The sequence below is a fragment of the Chiloscyllium plagiosum genome, unplaced genomic scaffold, assembly GCF_037043375.1.
Source record: "Chiloscyllium plagiosum isolate Xiang-an unplaced genomic scaffold, Cpla_swu_hap1 HiC_scaffold_1, whole genome shotgun sequence".
Lineage (NCBI taxonomy): Eukaryota > Metazoa > Chordata > Chondrichthyes > Orectolobiformes > Hemiscylliidae > Chiloscyllium > Chiloscyllium plagiosum.
Window position 1 is genome coordinate 29,765,088 of NW_028270139.1, and position 23,713 is coordinate 29,788,800.

The following is a 23,713-nucleotide window of genomic DNA, read 5'->3' on the forward strand; positions in this document are numbered from 1 at the left end:
CTGGAACTGGTTTTAGTTACACATTATAGATGGGCACAAGCTGAGAACAGATCCTGCTGCAGTAATGGATGGTGTGCAGAAATTCCTTGGAGTTTCCCAATACTACAATTATTCTCAGGCCCTCACGTAAGTTTATATAAATGTATTTATATATGAATATATCTGCGTGTATGACTTTAGTAATGGATAAATGTTATATTGATATTGTAACGTTTTATGTTCTGTGTTCTAAATGTTCAGTAAGCCATTGTTAAGAATAAATGTATGAGTTAGGAGCAGGAGTTGGCAATTTGGCACCTTGAGCTTGCTCCACCATTTAATAAGATATTGTCTGATCTGATTTAACACAGGACTTTATGGTCACAGTAATAATGAATGTGGCTTCATGCCCACTGCAGCAAACTAAAATGACTTCACACGTACAAAATGAGTACATGACTATACCTTGGTCTGTCTGGCCGAAATTGTATTCTTAATCTAATCCTTTCTTCAACAAAAATCAACGTTGAGTAACCTTCATTCTCAGCAATGCTTTCTGTCACTGTAAACACAATTTATTTTAGCAAAAAGCATTTGTGGCATAGCTATTTGGTGTTTTGTATTTGAAAATGGCAGGGATGGGACTTATTTTTGCAGATCTTCCAGGATTCTCAAGTTTGATAATAAAGACTTTAGGCACCTCCCAGGAGGTGGTGAGGAAGGTGATTAGAAAGGCAACGAATTGGAATGAGAAGTTCCCCTGCCTCCTATAGTCTTTTGTCCAACAATTTACTATGAACATTGACTTCAAGAGTATAGGCTAGATTTCCAAAATAACAATTGTTCAATTTTGGGCAATCTTCATAGCAGAGTGGAAAGCCGGTCGGTGAGCCGGTTACAACAGTTTCCTGTTAACAATGAGCATTTCTTGGACCCTCCCTTAGAAGTGACTTCTGACATTGAAATTGGCTGCCCCAAAGTAGATTGGCACATTCTGATGAGGCGAATGTGGAATTTGCATATGCATACTCTGGGGTATGTCAGAATGTCGGGTTGAGATCACAATCAGATCAGACAATATCTTATTAAATGGTGGAGCAAGCTCAAAGTGCCAAATTGCCAACTCCTGCTCCTAACTCATACATTTATTCTTAACAATGGCTTACTGACATTTAGAACACAGAACATAAAACGTTACAGCACGGTGCAAATCTTTCGGCCCTTGATGTTGTGCCAATCTGTGAAATTAGTCTGATGCCCATTAGTCTGATGCCCACCGTCACCGCGCCTAACTCCGCCCCCCAGCCGAGTTCCGTCACCGCGCCTAACCCCGCCCCCCCGCCGGTCTCAATCACCATATCCAACTCCGCCCCCACGCCGACCTCTGTCCCCGCCCCCAGGCCTAACCCCGCCCCCACATCCAGCTCCAGTCCCACACCAGGTCCTAGCTCCCCGCCCTGCCGTGTGTTCACCATCCCTCCAGACTTGCCCCTCTCTGAGGATGAAAGATCAGTCCTCAGCAGAGGTCTCACCTTCGTTCCCACACGTTCTCGGGTCAATGAATTCAATACACGGAGTGACACCGAACAATTCTTCCGCCGCCTTCGCCTCCGTGCCTCCTTCTTCAATCAAGACTCTCGCCCACCCTCTGACGACCCCTTCTCCCACCTCCAACACACCCCGTCCACCTGGACACCCCGTGCTGGCATCCTACCTGCCCTCGACCTCTTCATAGCCAACTGCCGCCGCGATATTAACCGCTCCCTGAACTCCCCCACCCCTCCCACCCACTCCAACCTCTCACCCTCGGAACGCGCAGCCCTCCACTCCCTCCGTTCCAACCCCAACCTCACCATCAAACCAGCAGACAAAGGAGGCGCAGTAGTAGTTTGGCGCACTGACCTTTACACCGCTGAGGCCAAACGCCAGCTCGCAGATACCTCCTCCTACCGTCCCCTTGACCATGACCCCACCCCCCACCACCAAACCATCATCTCCCAGACCATCCATAATCTCATCACCTCAGGGGACCTCCCATCCACCGCCTCCAACCTCATAGTCCCACAACCCCGCACCGCCCGTTTCTACCTCCTGCCCAAAATCCACAAACCTGACTGCCCCGGCCGACCCATCGTCTCAGCCTGCTCCTGCCCAACCGAACTCATCTCGGCATACCTCGACACGGTCCTGTCCCCATTAGTCCAAGAACTCCCCACCTACGTTCGTGACACCACCCACGCCCTCCACCTCCTCCAGGATTTCCGCTTCCCCGGTCCCCAACGCCTCATCTTCACCATGGACATCCAGTCCCTGTACACCTCCATCCCCCATCACGAAGGACTCAAAGCACTCCGCTTCTTCCTTTCCCGCCGTACCACCCAGTACCCTTCCACCGACACCCTCCTTCGACTGACCGAACTGGTCCTCACCCTGAACAATTTTTCTTTCCAATCCTCCCACTTTCTCCAAACAAAAGGAGTAGCCATGGGCACCCGCATGGGCCCCAGCTATGCCTGCCTCTTCGTAGGGTATGTGGAACAATCCATCTTCCGCAACTACACTGGCCCCACCCCTCATCTTTTCCTTCGCTACATTGATGACTGTATCGGCGCTACCTCGTGCTCCCACGAGGAGGTTGAATAGTTCATCCACTACACTAACACCTTCCACCCCAACCTCAAATTCACCTGGACAGTCTCGGACTCCTCCCTCCCCTTCCTAGACCTTTCTGTTTCTATCTCAGGCGACCGAATCAACACGGACATCTACTACAAACCAACCGACTCCCACAGCTACCTGGACTACACCTCCTCCCATCCTGCCCCCTGTAAAAACGCCATCCCATTCTCCCAATTCCTTCGACTCCGCCGCATCTGCTCCCAGGAGGACCAGTTCAAAATACGTACAACACAGATGGCCTCCTTCTTCAAGGACCGCAATTTCCCCCCCGACGTGGTCGACGGTGCCCTCCACCGCATCTCCTCCACTTCCCGCTCCTCCGCCCTTGAGCCCCGCCCCTCCAACCGCCACCAGGACAGAACCCCACTGGTCCTCACCTACCACCCCACCAATCTCCATGTACAGCGCATCATCCGCAGTCACTTCCGCCACCTCCAAACAGACCCCAGCACCAAGGATATATTTCCTCCCCTCCCCTATCAGCTTTCCGTAGAGACCACTCCCTCTGCGACTCCCTTGTCAGATCCACACCCCCCACCGACCCAACCTCCACTCCCGGCACCTTCCCTTGCAACCGCAGGAGGTGCAACACTTGCGCCCACCCCTCCCCCCTCACTTCTCTCCAAGGCCCCAAGGGAAACTTCCATATCCGCCACAGATTCACCTGCACCTCCACCCACATCATCTACTGCATCCGCTGCAGCCGGTGTGGCCTCTTCTATATTGGGGAGACAGGCCGCCTACTTGCGGAGCGATTCAGAGAGCACCTCTGGGCCACCCGGACGAACCAACCCAACCAACCTGTAGCACAGCATTTCAACTCCCCCTCCCACTCCACCAAGGATATGCAGGTCATTGGACTCATCCACCGCCAAACCACAACAACCCGACGGTCGGAGGAGGAGCGTCTTATCTTCCGACTGGGAACCCTCCAACCGAAGGGGATGAACTTGGACTTCACCAGTTTCTTCATCCCCCCTCCCCCCACCTTGTCTCAGCCGGATCCCTCCAGCCCGGCACCGCCTTCCTGACCTGCAGTCTTCTTCTTGACCTCTCCGCCTCCATCCTACTCCGACCTATCACCCTCACCTTGACCTCTTTCCACCTATCACATTTCCAACGCCCCTCCTCCAAGTCCCTCCTCCCTACCTTTTATCTTCTCCTGCTGAACACTCTCTGCTCATTCCTGAAGAAGGGCCTGTGCCCGAAACGTCGAATCTCCTGTTCCCTGGATGCTGCCTGACCTGCTGTGCTGTTCCAGCAATAAAGTTTCAACTTTGATCTCCAGCATCTGCAGACCTCACTTTCTCCCTGATGCCCATCTAACCTATACTATTTCATTACTATCCATATGTATGTCCAAAGCCCATTTAAATGCTCTTAACGTCAACGAGTCTACTACTGTTGCAGGCAGGCTGTTCCACGCCCCTACTACTCTGTGAATGAAGAAATTACCCCGGTATCTGTCCTAAATCTATCATCCCTCAATTTAAAGCTATGTCCCCTCGTGTTAGCCTTCACCATCTGAGGAAAAGTGTTCTCACTGTTCCCCCTATCTAACCCTCTGGTTATCTAATATGTCTCGATTAAGTCACCTCTCAACCTTCTTCTCTCCAATGAAAATTGCCTCAGTTCCCTCAGCCTTTCCTTGTAAGACCTTTCCTCCATACCACACAACATCCTAGTAAATCTCCTCTGAACCCTTACCAAAGCTTCCACATCCTTCTTATAATGCGGCGACCAGATCTGTACACAATACTCCAGGTGCGGCCTTACCAGTGTCTTGTACAGCTGAAGCATGAGCTTGTGGCTCCGAAACTCAATCCCCTACCAATGAATGCCAAGATACCACATTTCTTCTTAACAAACGTATCAACCTGGCTGGCAACTTTCAGGGATTTATGCACCTGGACACTGAGATCTCTCTGTTCATTTACATTGCCAAGAATTTTACCATTAGCCCAGTACTCTGCATTCCTGTTACTTCTTATGAAGTGAACTACGTCACACTTTTCCACATTAAACTCCACTTGCCACTTCTTAACCCAGCTCTGCATCTTACCTATGTCCCTCTGTAACCCACAACATCTTTCGGCACTATCCCCAACTCTGCCTTACCTTAGTGTCATCCGCAAATTTACTAACCCATCCTTATACGCCCACATCCAGATAATTTATAAAAATGACAAACAGCAGTGGCCCCAAAACAGATCTTTGTGGCACACCACTGGCAACTGAGCTCCAGGATGAACATTTCCCATCAACCACCACCCTCTGTCTTCTTCCAGCGAGCCAATTTCTGATCCAAACCATTAAATCACCATCAATCCCGAAACTCCGTATTTTTGTACAATAGCCTACAATAGCTTGTGCGTCGCTCCGAAAGCTAGTGTGCTTCCAATTAAACCTGTTGGACTATAACCTGGTGTTGTGTGATTTTTAACTTTGTACACCCCAGTCCAACACCAGCATCTCCAAATCATTCATAAAACCATGTTGACTATCCCTAATCAAATTATTCCTTTCCAGATTATTATAAATCCAATCTCTTATAACCTTTTCCCACACCTTACCCCAAATTGAAGTAAGGCTCACTGGCCTATAATTACCAGGGTTGTCCCGACTCCCCTTCTTAAACAAGGGAACAACATTTGCTATCCTCCAGTCTTCTGGCACTACTCCTGTCAACAATGATGACATAAAGATCAAAGCCAAAGGCTCTACAATCTCCTCCCTGGCTTCCCAGAGAATCCGAGGATAAATCCCATCCCAATCTTATCTGTTTTCAGATCTTCCAAAATTGCTGAAACCTCCTCTTTGTCAACCGCAATCCCACCTAATCTAGTAGCCTGTATCTCTATATTTTCATTAACATTGCCCTTTTCTAATGTGAATACTGATGAAAAATATTCATTAAGAGCTTCTCCTCTGTCCTCAGATCCCACACACAGCTTTCCCCTACTGTCTTTGATTGGCCCTAATCTTACTCTAGCTATTCTTATATTTCTGATATATCTATAGAAGACCTTAGGGTTTTCCTTGATCCTATCCACCAACAACTTCTCATGTCCCCTCCTGGCTCTTCTTAGCCCTCTCTTTAATTTTTTTCTGGCTAACTTATAACTCTCAAGCCCCCTAACTGAGCCTTCGCGCCTCATCCTCACATAAGTCTTCTTTTCCTTGACAAGAGCTTCAACTTCTTAAGTAAACCATGGCTCCCTCTCTCGACAATTACTTCCCTGCCTGATAGGTATATACTTATCAAAGGCCTGCAGTAGCTGTTCCTTGAATAAGCTCCACATTTCAATTGTGTCCATCCCTTACGGTTTCCTTCCCCATCCTATGCATCCTAAATCTTGCCTAATTTCATCATACCCAGTTATACCTCTTTCCCTGCTGTATATACCTATCCCTGCCCATTGCTATTGTAAACATAAACGAATTGTGGTCACTATCGCCAGTGTTCACCTACCTCCAAATCTAACACCTGGCTGGGGTTCGTTCCCCAGTACCAAATCCAGTATGTCATCACCCCTTGTTGACTTGTCTATATACTGTGTCAGAAAACCCTCCTGCACACATTGAACAAAAACTGATCCATCTAGACTACCTGAACTATAGTATTCCCAGTCAATATTGGGGAAGTTAAAGTTCTCCATAACAACTATTCTGTTACTCTTGCTCCTATCGAGAATCATCTTTGCTATCCTTTTCTCTACATCCCTGGAACAATTCAGAGGCCTGTAGAAAACTCCCAACAAGGTGACCTCTCCTTTCCTGTTTCTAACCTCAGCCCAAACTACCTCAGTGGATGAGTCCTCAAACATTATCTCAGCTGCTGTAATATTACCCTTGAATAACAAGGCCACACATCCCCTCTTTTACCATCTTCTTACTGAAACATCTAAATCCCAAGTTTGCAACAACCATTTGAGTTACATTTTCTGTCATTGTGAATTTAGCAACACTTAACAGTAGTCAGGCCGGCGGTCAGTATTGCTCAAGCTGGCAGACAACCGGTAATGATTAAATGCTCGGTCCTGATGAGTGTAATCAATCATGGTAAAATCAATGTACCCTCGCCTGTTGGCAGAATTTGCTCTTTGCCTCGTAGGAGCACTACCAAGAAATACTGTTGAAAATGAAATGACTTCAGGAACTTTGACAGTGTCAATGGTTGTCAGTGATAGTGTCCCCCAAGGAACATTTCTGCGCATGTATAAGGTTCTAGAGGCTTCATGCTGAGTGTCACACAATTATATAATTGTACCTTCATTTTGTTACATAATTGTCATTGAAATAAATTTTAATCTAGTTATTGAACTAATATCTATAAACTTGAAAATCTAACGTGAATGCTTCAATAGCAGTTGTGGAGAGAGAAAATGATGTGGTAAAGTTCCATTGTTCATGGTCCAGGCTTCGTAAACTTGCTTCTCCACGCAGTTCCTATTGTACACTTTCTCTGCCTGCTTCAAGTCTGCTATTCACTTATTCATATTTATGGAAAAATATTAAAATAAAAATGACTTCCTGGAATAGAAAGTGCACTCTGCATTCATCTTGCTCGCCACCAAGTTTGGCATTGACAAAAATCACTATTTATGAGATGTTCTGGGAACATATCCTCCACAAGTGGCAGGACGTCACAGCATTGAACTCAAACCAACTGTTAGTATTGATTTATACTGATTCATTACAATGAGAATTAAAACCTCAATGAGAGGCCTGATTCGAAGTTTACTGCCATTATTTTACTTTTGCAAGATTCACCATTTTTCTGTCATTTCAATACTGACATTAGGTTATCCTGAAGATGATCAGCTTTAAGTCTTGATTTGTTATCGAGTAGAAGTTATCAAGTAAAAGTTTTGGCAATTAAACCCATTAAACTGAGCTTGATTTCCTTTTAGACAGCTAAATAAACTTTATTGATAAAGCATTTCCTGAATTGATTTTGTCAAATTGTGTCTTCCTGTTATTGACCAGATAAATACAAACTATGAGAATTTGGTAGGGAGTGATATTGTCTGGAAATGAAGATTTTTGAAGCAATCGATTGAATTGCTGAGTAGATTTACTTGTTATTTTTCCCTGTTAGATTTTAGTATAAAAATATTCTGTAGTAGTGTTCCATAAGTGTTGCTACTATTAATAGCAAGTAGTTAAAGTTGAATTATGAATTTCAGGTTTGATCCGCAAAAGGGCTTCTGGTGCCAGTTGCTTGAAGGAGGAAAGACAAAGTGTCTGGGGAAAAGCAAAGGCAGGAAGTATCCAGCCATGGACGTAGAGGTATTGCTGTTTTAAAAAGAGTACACACAAACATAATCCTTTTTCATGTTTAATGCACTGTGGTCTTAATTTGCATCACAAACCCTTGGCCCAGGAAACCACATGGGAAGAATTTCTAATTCTTTCTACATTGCGAGGTACATCTCAAGGCCACATGTTAGGCAGCAGAGTACAATTTTCTGATGCATCACGTATAAGAACTCATAATATTTCCATTCTGAATTCCTGATTGTATCTGCAGCTTTAAAAATGCTTAATTTTATCATGTCTGGCCATACCAGGAGCTGACTAGGAACAGCAGAAAATCATGAGACATATATTTTTACAGACAGTTATGTCTGTATATTGGAAGACGTTGGTTGATACAAAACTATCGGCTATGCCATAACCTTTGAAAATGTGTTTACGAGTATGCATTCATTCAGTCTTCTCGGTGATTTAATGAGTACATTCATTTTACAGACCTCTTCTGAATTCAAACTAGGCATCTCTTCATCACATTAGTCTTCCAATTTCAGACATTCAGTTATCTAGAAAGAGTTGTCCTTGAGGCCCACTTTTAGAGCACAAGAAATAGCATCAAGAGAAGACCATGTGACCAATTGAGCCCACTTTACCATTCAATAGGCTGTTTTGACCCACAGGGGTAGCATGTAATAAACTGAGCAATGCTATTCCCAGTGTTGTACCAAATGGTGAAACTTTTTTTAAAAGTAGGAATAGTGCCCCAGACTACAAAACTGAAAGCATGAATGATGTTGCTGTATTAACCAAGGATTATTATTTCTGACAAGCAATTAGAGAAAGCAGAGTTGCCATTTTGGTTTCAGTGACCCTTCCTCAAATCTGAGGGGTCACTAGTAACCTTGCATCTTGAACCTGAAAGGGAATTCACTTCATTAGGATGACAGTGGAGGTCAAACTAAAAGCATTGTCTTCGATAAGTGATTGATAGGATGAGTGCGGCTCCAGTAACGCTCAAACTTGACACCACCCAGGACAAAGCGACCCGTTTGATTGGCACCACCTTCCCAAATATTCACTTTCTCCACTTCTAACACTCATTAGCAACAGTGTATATTGTCTTCGAGATGCACTGCAGAAATTCACCAAGGCTCATAGAGTCATAGAGATGTACAGCATGGAAACAGACCCTTCGGTCCAACCTGTCCATGCCAACCAGATATCCCAACACAATCTAGTCCCACCTGCCAGCACCCGGCCCATATCCCTCCAAACCCTTCCGATTCATATACCCATCCAAATGCCTCTTAAATGTTGTAATTGTACCAGCTTCCACCACATCCTCTGGCAGGTCATTCCATATATGTACCACCCTCTGCATGAAAATGTTGCCCCTTCGGTCTCTTTTATATCTTTCCCCTCTGACCGTAAACCTATGCCCTCTAGTTCTGGACTCCCTGATCCCAGGGAAAATACTTTGTCTATTTATCCTATCGTAAAGGTAAAAACAATTACTGTAGATGCTGGAAACCAGATTCTGGATTAGTGGTGCTGGAAAAGCACAGCAGTTCAGGCAGCATCAGAGGAACAGTAAAATCGACATTTCGGGCAAAAGCCCTTCATCAGGAATACAGGCAGAGTGCCTGAAGGGTGCAGAGATAAATGAGAGGAGCGTGGGGGTGGGGAGAAAGTAGCATAGAGTACAATAGGTGAGTGGGGGTGGGGATGAAGGTGATGGGTCAAGGGGGAGGGTGGAGTAGATAGGTGGAAAAGAAGATAGGCAGGTAGGACAAGTCATGGGGACAGTGCTGAACTGGAAGTTTGGAACTGGGGTGAGGTGGAGGAAGGGGAAATGAGGAAACTGTTGAAGTCCAAATTGATGCCCTGGGGTTGAAGTGTTCCAAGGCGAAAGATGAGGCGTTCTTCCTCCAGGCGTCTGATGGTGAGGGAGCGGCGGTGAAGGAAGCCCAGGACCTCCATGTCCTCGGCAGAGTGGGAGGGGGAGTTGAAATGCTGGGCCACAGAGCAGTGGGGTTGATTGGTGCAGGTTTCCCAGAGATGTTCCCTAAAGTGCTCTGCTAGGAGGTGTCCAGTCTCCCCAATGTAGAGGAGACCGCATCGGGAGCAACGGATACAATAAGTGATATTGGTGGATGTGCAGGTAAAAACTTTGATGGATGTGGAAGGCTCCTTTAGGGCCTTGGATGGAGGTGAGGGAGGAGGTATGGGCACAGGTTTTGCAATTCTTGCAGTGGCAGGGGAAGGTGCCAGGATGGGAGGGTGCGGTGTAGGGGGGCGTGGACCTGACCATGTAGTCACGGTCTTTGCGGAAGGCGGAGAGGGGTGGGGAGGGAAATATATCCATGGTGGTGGGGTCCGTTTGGAGGTGGCAGAAATGTCGGCGGATGATTTGGTTTATGCGAAGGTTGGTAGGGTGGAAGGTGAGCACCAGGGGCGTTCTGTCCTTGTTACCTTTGGAGTGGTGGGGTCTGAGGGCGGAGGTGCGGAATGTGGACGAGATGCATTGGAGGGCATCTTTAACCACGTGGGAAGAGAAGCTGCAGTCTCTAAAGAAGGGAGGCCATCTGGTGTGTTCTGTGGTGGAACTAGTCCTCCTGGGAGCAGATACGGCGGAGGCGGAGGAATTGGGAATATGGGATGGCATTTTTGCAGGAGGTAGGGTGGGAAGAGATGTAAACCAGGTAGCTGTGGGAGTCGGTGGGTTTGCAAAAAATGTCAGTGTCAAGTCGTTCGTCATTAATGGAGCTGGAGAGGTCCAGGAAAGGAAGGGAGGTGTCAGAGATGGTCCAGGTAAATTTAAGGTCAGAGTGGAAGCTGATGAATTGCTCAACCTCCTTGCGGGAACACGAGGTGGTGCCAATGCAGTCATCAATGTAGAGGAGGAAGAGGTGGGGAGTGGTGCTGGTGTAATTATGGAAGATGGACTGTTCTCAGCACATTGGCCTATCTGGTCCAGATTCTGTTGTAATCTGAGGTAACCCTCTTCGCTGTCCATTACACCTCCAATGTTAGTGTCATCTGCAAACTTACTAACTGTACGTCTTATGCTCACATCCAAATCATTTATCCTATCCATGCCCCTCATAATTCTGTAAACCTCTATAAGGTCACCCCTCAGCCTCTGACGCTCCAGGGAAAACAACCCCAGCCTGTTCAGCCTCTCCCTATAGCTCAAATCCTCCAACCCTAGCAACATCCTTGTAAATCTTTTCTGAACCATTTCAAGTTTCACAATATCTTTTCGATAGGAGGGAGACCAGAATTGCACGCAATATTCCAACAGTGGCCTAACCAATGTCCTGTTCAGCCACAACATGACCTCCCAACTCCTGTACTCAATACTCTGACCAATAAAGAAAAGCATACCAAACGCCTTCTTCACTATCCTATCTACGTGCGACTCCACTTTCAAGGAGATATGAACCTGCACTCCAAGGTCTCTTTGTTCAGCAACACTCCCTAGGACCTTACCATTAAGTGTATAAGTCCTGCTCAGATTTGCTTTCCTAAAATGCAGCACCTTGCATTTATCTGAATTAAACTCCATTTGCCACTTCTCAGCCCATTGGCCCATCTGATCCAGATCCTGTTGTAATCTGAAGTAACCCTCTTTGCTGTCCACTACAACTCCAATTTTGGTGTCATCTGCAAACTTACTAACTGTACCTCTTAAGCTCGTATCCAAATCATTTATGTAAATGACAAAAAGTAGAGGACTCAACATCGATCCTTGTGGCACTCCACTGCTCACAGGCCTCCAGTCTGAAAAACAGCCCTCCAATAGCACCCTCTGTCTTCCATCTTTGAGCCAGTTCTGTATCCAAATGGCTAGTTCTCCCTTTATTCCATTAGATCTAACCTTGATAATCAGTTTCCCATGGGGAACCTTGTCGAACGCCTTACTGAAGTCCATATAGATCACATCTACTGCTCTGCCCTCATCAATCTTCTTTGTTTCTTCTTCAAAAAACTCAATCAAGTTTGTGAGACATGATTTCCCACGCACAAAGCCATGTTGACTGTCCCAAATCAGTCCTTGCCTTTCCAAATACATGTACATCCTGTCCCTCAGGATTCTCTCCAACAATTTGCCCACCACTGAGGTCAGGCTCACCAGTCTATAGTTCGCTGGCTTGTTTTTACCGCCCTTTTTAAACAGTGGCATCACGGTTGCCAACCTCCAGTCTTCCAGCACCTCACCTGTGACTATCGATGATACAAATATCTCAGCAAGAGGCCCAGCAATCACTTCTCAGACAATAATATCCAAACCCACGACCACTTACATCTAGAAGGATAAGGGCAGTAGATACATGGGAATACCGTCACCTACAAGATCCTGTCCAAACCACTCAGTATCCTAACTTGGAGCACTTGGTCTATGTGCAGCAAATGGACTGCAGTGGTTCAAGGAGACAGATCACCACCACTAGGGATGGGGAGAAAAATGCTGGCCCAGTCAGTGGCATCCATTTTCCCTAAATTAAGTTTAAAAAGAGGCAGGAAGTGGAAAGGAAAACCAATACTACTTGACTCATGAGCTGCGGACAATTTAAAATCAGGTGAGCAAGCAATTATTGAAAAGACCTCTGGATCTTGTCAACAAAAAGAAAAGCTAATTAAAAATAGTGCCTTTTGTTTAGCTCTACATAGAGCTAGTTTAGCACTCCTCCTGTCTCCATAGTCAAAGTGTCCAGGATGCTGCTAAATACTATCAGACCCCATTTCTGATTTCCTACCTCACTAACCGTTCACTAGCCACCCTACACCAGCCTACCTCTGGTGTTTCCCCCCCACACCAGTTTTTTCCCTGCTGGTGCATGGTCTTTTGGGTTACCAATAGACCAAGTTTACCTGTTTTTTTTTATCCACAGCAGTCACTCTCACTAATTTCCAGACCCATAGTGACATCTCTAAAATAAAATAAGCCATCACATGTTGCATTTTGTTACGGACCAGACCAGATTCAGTGATATATTAAAAAGGTAGCCAAGACCCTAACTTTTTCGTATGTTAAAGGTAAGCGTGTGGTGCTGTGTTTCAGATGTACTTCAATTGGTCAAACTATCGATGTTAAGCAAAACACAAACTATTTGGACACAGTATTTTTAAAATACAACAAAAGAAAAAGGAACTTGGACTAACTTAACTCTATCAGAAAACTTACTAGAATAATAGATTATTTTATCATTAACTGTTCCAATATAATAACATTCCATAAACATACCCTTGGGAAAAAGCAAATTCGCAAAACGGATCAACTTACATGCAATTCTTCAATAGAGGGGAGAAGAACATCAAAAGATAATTCTGAGTGAAAACTCAAAGTGTGTGTGTAGCAGCTGGCGAGATTCACTGCCTTCCAACCCTGTTGAGACTCCAACAAGAACTGCTGAAATCTAAACTAAAAATCCCTGGTTCTTTGGTTTGAAGCTTGACCACACCCATTCAGGCTGCTTCTATTGTTCCAGCTTAAAACAAAAACACCCAATGCTTCACAAGTTGTTTATCTTCTCATAGACTGCTCAGTACTAGTCCCCCAGTCTCTCTGTAAAAGAAACCAGGACAAAATACACCTCTTAAAGCCATAGTATTGTCACAATTTTAATTGGATGCATTCGTCTTCTGGAATGTGAAGGCCATTGTAAGTTTTGCTTAAAAAAACCTTCATAATATGGATAATTCAACCAAATATTTATACAATTGCTGTGTTTGAATATGAGCTGCACATATTTATATTAGTTGAAATGTAATCTGCTTCTTTAGTTTTAATGATTTGTTTTTGTTCTTTTTTCACCCTTTGTAGTCTAGAACATTCCTGTCACGATACTACAAGGACCACAATATTGAACTGTCCAAGCTGTTCTACAGACTGGGTCTGCCGTTGCCATCTTGGTTAAGGGAAGAGCTACAAAAAGTGATGAGATAGTTGTTGGAAAACTGGAAGCAAATCGCTATTGTCCTCTTATCAGCCCCAACACACAGCACCCCCCCATTAAGCCCACTCCTAAGCTAGGAGTGACTGCCAAAAAAAAACTTTCTACTATACCTCTACAAACAGAAAGTATTCTTTAATCTTTCCATGTGCTGGCATGTGGTATTGTGAAGCTGACAGCAGTCGAGAAAGTGTGGGTCAGCAGCCTATGGCTGAATTATATATGTTTAACTGGTAATATTTTGTGAGGATTCAGTCTGTGTTTCCCACCCCCACCCCCCACCCCTTACATCTCCTCCTTTCTGAGGATTGAATGATGTATTGTAAAGATAGAAAAATGTGACTTTTTTTTTTGTAAATGAAACCTGTACAGTGCTGGTTAACTGTCTGGTACCTACAGTGAAATAAATTGCACTATGTTACTTTTACTGCCATGCATATAAATTAAACTGAAATCATAATCTTGCTATTATAGATCTGTGTTTTAAAATCTCTGGAGTTTCCAATCCTTTTGATTTGTTTATTCAGTAATGACAGTTTACACTGATTACAAACAACACTCTATATAATTTGCCAATGTAATAAGTATCTTCTCCCTACGTTTGCTGTTGATGCAACAATCTCCTCAGAAGCTAACCTACTAACTCTCATGTAACCATGTCTGAGATGGAAGTGTTACTGATTAACAAAATAGTACTAAAGATCCGTAATGCCCCACTGTAACTTGGGAACAGTATTTGGTTATATCATGAATAAAACATTGTTCCATCTAAAGTAAAAAGTCAACAAAAACATCAAAATAAGTACAGGCGTGCAAACCTTTAGCAGCTGCTGGTGAAACACTTCCTTCTCTGTCAGGGCAGAAATGACTCTCAAAAAGTGAGCGATATAGAATTTGCAATATAGCATCTACATATCTGTACCACCTCTCTGAGCCATGTGCGACCAGTGTATCCCCTCCCCTTTTCTCTCTCGGATATAATTGAAGGATTATATAGAAGGCTGCTGGATATACATTTTGATTATATGTCTATATAGAAGGACAAGATGTGAATGTGAGCATTACAGAAAAGAAGATGATTGTGCGTGCTCCTACAACATGTAGGTTTGGACTGTGATCACATATGACTTACTCAGATACAAAAGAAATGGAAAACTCTATCTCTTTGGCACCTTATTGGTGAACTTGGTTGCTTTGATGAAGAGTTCCTTGAAAACAAGCAATGTAAGAAGTGAAAGCTATCGTAGGGAGATTTTTCTCTGCTTGTGGTAAACATACAGAAGACATGCAGTATGACTGTCCTGAAAAGTTACTGCATGGTCACTTGTCATGCATCCCCCAAACTGGCAAAGCAAAACATACATATAGTTGACTGCTTGGCAATCTGGAGATGAGACACTAGGTTGTACAGTTGTCTCATTAAGTAACTTCAGCAGCAGTAGAAGTATCTTAGATGGAAAATGTTAGCATGAGGCAACACCAGAGAGCAGCAGGTAATATGACAGCTAACCTACAATGAATATATAAAATGTAAAATGTTGTCAGATGGAAAGATCATAAATAACTGCCAGAGAAATGTTTCTAAAGCTCAATCCAGTTCTTTCTGATGGCAGCTGAGGACCCCTTTAAGGATATTTGGAATTGGAACACAACTTTCAATTTGTAACGCCCATGGTTGGTGAATTAGAGCAGGAACTGGCAATATGCAGGAGGACAGTGACAAATTTAGTCTAAATTACACCATGTCTCCCTATCTACATATACCCATGAAGATCCTGCCTGGAGCTGACCACTTGATTTCAGACCCATCCAAAAATTGACAGATAAACAGCAATAAGTTGGTGGTGCGTCAGCTGACATTGCCTTGAACACAAATAGAGCAGTAGGAAAATGGATAATACTCCCATTTTGTTTCAAAAGTCTCTAGAAATTTCTTTGTTCAAAGAAAGAAATTCTTTGTTTCATCTGGACTGCAAATAAAGATGATGACATTGCCCTTCACTGATCCTTCCCAATATTCTCCAGTTTTCCTTCATTAAGTAACAGCAACAGCACAGAGCTTTTTGTAGATCTGTAATTAGTGTTTCAAAGTGGTCCCTAAATTGATGATGTTATTTTCACACTTGTAATGCACTCCAGGGAAATAATGTTGCATTTATACCATGTACTTGTGCTGGGTTTGTGTTTCACAAGGAGCAATTAATCAGCCACACAATTGCATTTCTCTCACAAATTCCAAAGTATATGAACCCAGCAGAAGAAACTTGAATTAAAAATATGTCATGCTTCAGGTTTCCAAAATGAAATGTTCTTCTGTTATCTGACCCAGATCTGTTGTGCGCAGAAACAAATTCTCAGTTAAGTAACTTGAAAGCAAAACAGGTACATTGCCTTTGTGTACTTACTCTATTCCAAATCTATCATGGATGCTAGTTTAAACAACCAATGGTCGCATGGGTACAGGAATAATCTACAACACTCAAAATAGGTGTAGACTGTGAACTGTAGATGTGACTATCATTGTTAGGTGTTTTTTTTTTGCTTCAGATATGTACATAATAAATGAATAAGAGATATCAAGTCTTTAACATTGGTACAGATTTTTGCCCTCAAGAAGATAACTACTAAATTAATCTGCTTCTGTCTCTGAGATTATTTTACAAAATACAGCTCTGACAGCAGAGGAAGCAAATAAAATCATATGTTTTCAAACCACACAAATTTGTTTGGGCTGCAACAGGATACGAGTTTCGAGCCATGTTTAAACATTTATTAAGCAAAAATTGTTTGACCAATAATGTTTATCAAATTGAAATTGGAAATGCTACCATGTTTTTTTTAACATGTTATCAATATGCTTTGCATCAGTCACATGGTGAAACTATGATTTTGCTGGTCCCTAGTGTTGAGATTTATTTTTCACTCTGCTGCAGAATGTTGTGATGTGACACTTCAATTGTTGGAGGAGGGAACACTGACGTTACCAGGAGTGATATTTTGCACAGTTAAGATAGGGACAAGATTAACAAAGAGGCAGTCATAGAGACAGTGCTGCAAACATTTTAGTTTTTTCATTGCTTTTAGCAATATCCTCTGGAGCAAAATGGAAGTGTGAGTCTCCCACTGTAAACAAATAGAATGTACATTGAAATCTGTAGGAGAACACATTGGCAATGGGGGCAGGAATGCTTCTGGGCTAGTAATGCTCAGATCTGCACAAGAGCTCTAGGGATGAGATCAATTCAATTTAAATTCAATGAATAAACATAGAAAAATCTTTATCTTATTAATAAGGATAAGGCAACTGGGTTGTAGAAATCTAATTGGTTCACTAACGCCCTTCAGGACAGGAAATCTACCACCCTTATGTGTTGTAGCCTACGCGTGACTCCAGATCCACAGAAACAAAAGCAAAATAGTGTGCATGATGGAAATCTGAAATAGAAACAGAATTGTTGGAAAAGCTCAGCTAGTCTGGCAGCACCTGTAGGGTGAGAGAAATGGAGTGAACATTTTGAGTCGATTATGATTTTTTTTCTTTGAACTGACCAGGAGCTGCAGGTATAGCAAATCACTGTTTTACCAAATACAAAAAAAATCATCATTGTCACTGACTTCCAGTTTCTTAAGGGCAATGAGCAGTAGGCAATAAATGCTGGTTTTGCTAATGATGTTCAAATCCCAAGAGCAAAGACAAAGTAATTGTTATCGACTCCTCTATTACTCCAGTGTTGCACCGTTCAACTCATAGTTTAGTCCCTTGTTAGCGAAATACCACATTATCATATATTGGATTGCTTTTCAAATATGCATTGTGAGTGGGGTGTTCCATCTGTCAAAATATGCATCAGAATAACATGGGTGCACTGCATACAATTTTCCAATCTGCAATGCCAGTGAGTGAGATTTCCCCAAGCAAAAGAACAAACTCATAGAAACAACTTTCATAATATTAATCCCAGTAGAAATAACACAGGTTGGCATACTTACAGACTGGCATTACTGCCCAAGGAGTAACTTTATATATATTTATATATTTTGCTGCTTATAAATTGAGCCTTCCAATTTTTATGTTGTCATTATTTTAACAGCATTAATCTTAATTGTCTGATTAATTTATTGTCTCATTCATGTTGAAGAAAATAAAAGCTGCAAAGTTCTTTTAAACTTTGTAAAATTGGCATGTGATACTTTCGCTGACTCAAATGAGCAGGCATCAGCCAGTTCAGTCAATCATAACAAAGCACTTTTTAAATATGATTTCACTAAACAATGAAAATTTAGAAATGACATCGTCTATCTAAAACATATTCAGATTTAATGCCAACAACTTTCATTTTATAGCAACTTTGATGTAGTATAATTCTGTACATTTCTTAAATGAAGCGCATTTTGAGTAACTTTAAGGTCCTGCAGGTGAGGGTCCATTTCCATAGAAATTATTGTCATAACATTAATGCATCCTATCCCTTACTCATGCTCCTTGAAGTGTGAAGACAGAAATAATGATATTGTCTCTATTTACAAGCCTCTAAATTTTGATCAATAAGTAAAAATGTAATAATAATTTCAAAGTGGATAATGAGCATTTCATTTGCATTGTCATTTTCTCGTGATCTTTTGGTTTAATTTGATACATTTTCCAGAATCATAGAGTGTGTGAGTGTGTGTTAGTTTTTTTTTAAATATATGTTGTCATGTATTTTTATTTTCATGTAATGGCAGAATACAATTATGATGTTGAATTGTTGTAGTTTTAATCCATTACCAAAATAATATAATTGAGTTTTATTTTCTTGCTACAGTGTTTCTTTCTGCTGAAAAAGCAATGTTATGTTAGCAGAGATAAAAAAAGATTGTCTGCAAATGTACTTTAAGTACCTATATACTTAAAACTAGTTTATGTCCATGAATATTATATATACATCACATAAAAAATAGCTGAGCATTCATCTGATAACAGCAACAACAGTACTTTGCTGGTTTTGGTTTTACAATGACTCACTAATAATGTAACAGTTCAAAAATAGTTATTTTTGCAGTACCTGTCTTCCCACAATCTTCTTCAGAAGATGGCTGCCCATACAGCCATAGCCTGTCTCATCAGTGGTCTTGCATTTATAGTGAAGGTTTGAATAACTTCTTTAAGATTCATAAGAGAATTGACCATTCTGGTTCAGAATATTAGTCTTGCCATACTAAGATTAAAAGTGTTGTTCTATTATGTTTTATATTTATCTCTTCATTGTTTTACAATTATTTCAACCTTCTTTAACATGTCAGTACCTCATAGAATTTGATTTTAAACAAAAGAATATAACAATCGACTCATTGAAAATTATTTGGAGAAAGATCTTAAATGTGAGTTTTGCCAATCAACCAAAAATTACGTAACCAGTGGGAGAGATGACAGATTTCAGGTTTAGATGGGGATGAATCAGTTTACACATGTGGAACATATGTTGGTGAGGGTCAAGTATAAAGTTCTGTACCTATTAATCATTCAAACCTCTCCTCCAAAACAAAACTTATTGTGCACTGGAACATGTGGAAATAGGTCGGTCTGTACTTTGAACCTGTTCAGCCATTCAATTAGATCAAATTTAATGTGTATCCAACCCCCATTTAAACAAACTTGCTCGATACTCTTTGATACTCTCTTCTACCCAAGATATAAGAATTTCAGCCTTAAAACTTTTAATTGACTCATTATGCAATATAATCAATTGCCTTTGTATGACAGTCTGTATCTTGATGGTCACTCTTCAGTGGCCTGTATATAAATATAAAATTATGCCCTCTTCTTCTGGATTTCTCCATAGAGAAAATATTTATTTATATCAACCATTTTTGTTTGTGTTTCAAATCCTTTTATCGTTTTCAGCACCTCAATGAGGTCAACCCTCAACTTCAAATCAGGACAAGCTGCATCTAGGCAACAATTAATTTGGCTCTTTAACCCTTCTAAGAGTTCTAGTGAAGCTGTGCTCAATCTCTTTTAAAGCCAATATATCCCTCTCAAGACAACATACTGCAGATATTGAAAATCTAGAATGTAAACAAAAATTACTGCAAATGTTTAGTAAGTCAAGCAACCTGACACACCAAGTATTTCCAGCCTATTCTGCTTGTATAACTGTCCTGACTTTCAGAGCCCAAACTGGAGGCTATACATCACCTGGGATCTGACCAAAGCTCTGTAAAACTGAAGCATCACTTCCAAATTCCTGAATACCCAACACGACATTGTTGGTGATTGAGTAAATGTGGGTAAATGCTTGAACGTGATGTGAAATGTTATCACTGTTTTCATTGATAAATGTTGGTATAGAGTCAAGGTCCTGGTGATCGACAATATTATGATTGAAAAGGATACATTGAGAATATGAGAGAAATCTGGGTGTTTCAATGCCCCCCCCCCCCCCCCCCTCCCCCCGCAACCCACACAAGCTTCATTTCAAGCCTAAGACTTGTAAGAGGCAAGACAGAGAGAAAGAACAGGAGAGTTATTTTGAAAATGTGGCGAAGAATGGTTTAAGTCAGGGCACTGAGTAATAATTCTTAAGCAATTTATCTATTTGCTGCTCCCTTTCAGGAACAGCAATTGCAAGGACTTTTCCCAAAATGTAATTTCCTTATTAATAATCCTCTAATACAGATGTTCATTCTGCCCAACACATTTGATATTGCAATGAATTTGTTGCTGTTATCTGAATGGCCAATATTTTATTAATGGTCAAAAAGTGTAAACAATTTCACTTTTGCTTTGATTGTTTTGTCAAAAGCTGATTTATATTTTTTAAACATTGTAAATTTGACTTTGTATTAGGTGGCAGTTTTAAAATTCCTGTCAGAATAAACAAGTGCAGAATGACTTGGGTGTCTTCTAGTGACAGATCAGTGCTGCTGTGTGGTGGTCCTGTTTGTTTTATTATTGCCAATGGTTTAGCAACACAGTTATTGACAACAACATGATGTATTTGTGAAACTGCAAACAACGGAATCGAACGTAAAGTGGATCTAACATGAAAAGGGGAAGTAGGACCCTCTGGTGAGAGAGTGGAGTTAGACTAACATTCATAGGTTACAATTCCAATTCCAATATCAGTACATAAGTACTGAGTATAAATCCATGTATTGGATCTGTCAATCATTTCCTGCATTCCAAAGCCTAGTACACTGTATAATGTGACTTGCTACAGAACATCTCTTGTCTTCAGTTGACCATAGAAACTGGTGGAGTTGTTATGAATGGTTATTTTTTTGTGACAGCTATGGATTTTTTCATCATATTTGCTTTGATCTTTATCTCTATCTCTTTTCAACCCAATGTTATTTTACTCTGAAGTAAATACAAATATTGTTCCAAATAGATTTGTGATATAGACAGCTTTTCACAATGACATATGTGTAATTCTGTTGCTGTCATAGACTAAAACTGAAATTGTATGAGCAAAGTTGTTGGATTTTATATCAGCCAAGATAATTAATTACTTTGTTATATTTTTTCTTTGAATCTACATTCCAAATTCTTTGTTATATCTTCTAGCTTTGAGCTTCAGTGCCCTTTCAAGGCAGTTATATATTTGGACATGACATCTGATATACACAAATATGCTGTACAGAAAAATGTATATTTGCAGTCATTTCTGTGTGCTGGAAGAGTTGGGATCAACTCAAAATGTACTGTTGAGACCATCGGTGTAGCGCAAATAGTTGTATATGTACATTAGACTATCTGGAAGTCCATTCTGGTGATCTATTGATTTGTGAACAACAGTTTAATAACCTGTATCTAGTTTGATGCTAAATTAAATAAATAAATCAACTGTTCCATTTGAATCATTGTTTCTCATTTCTTTTTATTTAACTGCTTAGAAAATATATTGCAAATGACAATATTATCCAAATTACAATAATTTGAATTCACTATTATTTGATTGGATATAAAATATTGAACTGCAAAGTACAGCTCTCACTTTGTGGATTCGTTTTACAAGTAGTTGAACATCGGAGACCATGTAGGTTCAGTCATCAATATCAATGACCCTTAGAACAGGAGATGAAAATCAATCCTAAAAATAAGACAGATGTGGAATTCAGATGCTTAGGGACAGGTGACAATGAATTTACAGAATAGTTAATAGTGGAAGGGGGTTGTGTGAAAGAAAAAGTACATAAACTGATAAAGGCGATGAGAGAAAACAGAATAATAATGGTGAGGGATTTAGCTAGCTGCAAATTAATTAGCCAGAACAGCATGGTACGGGTGGCATGGTGACTCAGTGGTTAGCACTGCTGCTTCGCGGCACCAGGGCCCCAGACTCGATCTTACCCCCGGGTGACTGTCAGTGTGCATTTTCCCTGTGTCTGTGTAGGTTTCCTTTGGGTGATCTGGTTTCCTCCCACATTCCAAAGATGTGCAGTTTGGTGGATTGGCCATGCTTCATTGCCCATGGTGTCCAGGAATGTACAGGCACGGTGGGTTAGCCATGGGAAATGCAGGGTTACAGGGATAGGTTAGAGGGGTGGGTCTCAGGATGCTCTTCAGAGGGCTGGTGTAAACTTGCGATGAATGGCCTGCTTCCATACTGTAGGGATTCTATGATTCTGGAAGGGGTTGGTAAAATATATAAAAGAATTTTTTTTTTACATATGTACAAGACTCTTTTCTAAATCGGTAAATAAAAAAATCCAGCAAGGCATTATTTGTTATTGGATTTAGAATTGGGAATGTTCCAGAACAAATGGTAGAAGTAAAGCTAGGACAACTGTGAAAAAAAGTGATTGTAATACAATATGGCTTATGACAATAATTTAAGGACATAACATAACAATGACATGGGGCAATAGATTAACGATAGCTGATTCCGAAGGCTTGATAATGCAGCAGCAAATAAAATGGACAACGTCATTGTCAAACAAGGATGTAGAATTACAATCAAAAACATTTAAAACAGTGTCAATAGTATCCAAGAAAATACAATTTGATAAAAAAACAAACTAAATACCAACAAATATAAAAACTGATGCAATGGAAAGAAATGAGGGTGAGCAGAGAAATGGCATTAAGTGCATGGTCAGCAGGGGAATGCAGAATAAAGAAGAATACAAAGCGATTAGGAGGGAGTCAAAAAGTAATTTGGCAGGCAAAGTTGAACTCCAATTTAAATTAATGTGTGGAACATGCAGACTCAGCTAACACTCAGTCCTATGCATTGTAAAGGTATTGCCTGACAGCAGTCTCAGTGGGGAGTAATTGGAATGTTTTAGGTGAACTCAATGTGCTGTAAGGACTCCTCTGCCAGCCAGCACTCTGAGATGGATTTAATTTGAACAATACTACCACCTTTGGGCTCCTCATTTTCTTACCTTGAATGATTGTACCCACTGTCACCTTCCCCCAATACCTTGGGGGCACCAAGCCCTTCCTACTTCACTCCTCTTTGCCCCAACCCAATTCCATAACCTCACTCAAAATGGAATCACTATTACCAGTCCTAAACCCACACAAGAGTCCACTCCTGCTTGCTGCTTTTGTATCAGAGTTTAACAAGGAGAACTGCTGACCTTTCAACTGGACAAAAAGCAGAGTGGTGCAAATAACCTTTAATTGAGTGTGAAGTAGATGTAACCAAATTCTCATACACTATAACTTAGCTTGAAGGGAAGACTTTATTAAAATCTGTATCATGTTAATGAGTATTCCTGGCATACAAATGTACTTTGAGAATTAACCCACCAGAGGCTGGTGTAATTTTCAATGCACTATCAAATTTATCACTGCATTTTAACCTGTTATTGGGAAACTGACATTTTGCAACCTACCTAATTAAATCTCC

At 41.5% G+C, this 23,713-nt stretch overlaps 1 protein-coding gene across 13 annotated transcripts in view; it reads left to right on the top strand.

The window, feature by feature from the left end:
- LOC122553234 (N-heparan sulfate sulfotransferase 4-like) overlaps positions 1-21,713 on the top strand; it is an 889,310-nt gene extending 867,597 nt beyond the window's left edge. For all 13 annotated transcript variants that reach the window (XM_087985585.1, XM_087985673.1, XM_087985675.1 and 10 more), the window contains 3 exons: positions 17-126; positions 7,848-7,950; positions 13,742-21,713. In XM_087985585.1, the coding sequence (XP_087841711.1) occupies positions 17-126; positions 7,848-7,950; positions 13,742-13,864 (336 nt within the window). In that variant the 3' untranslated portion in view covers positions 13,865-21,713. The remainder of the gene's footprint in view (positions 1-16; positions 127-7,847; positions 7,951-13,741) is intronic.
- The last annotated feature ends 2,000 nt before the right edge of the window (positions 21,714-23,713 follow it).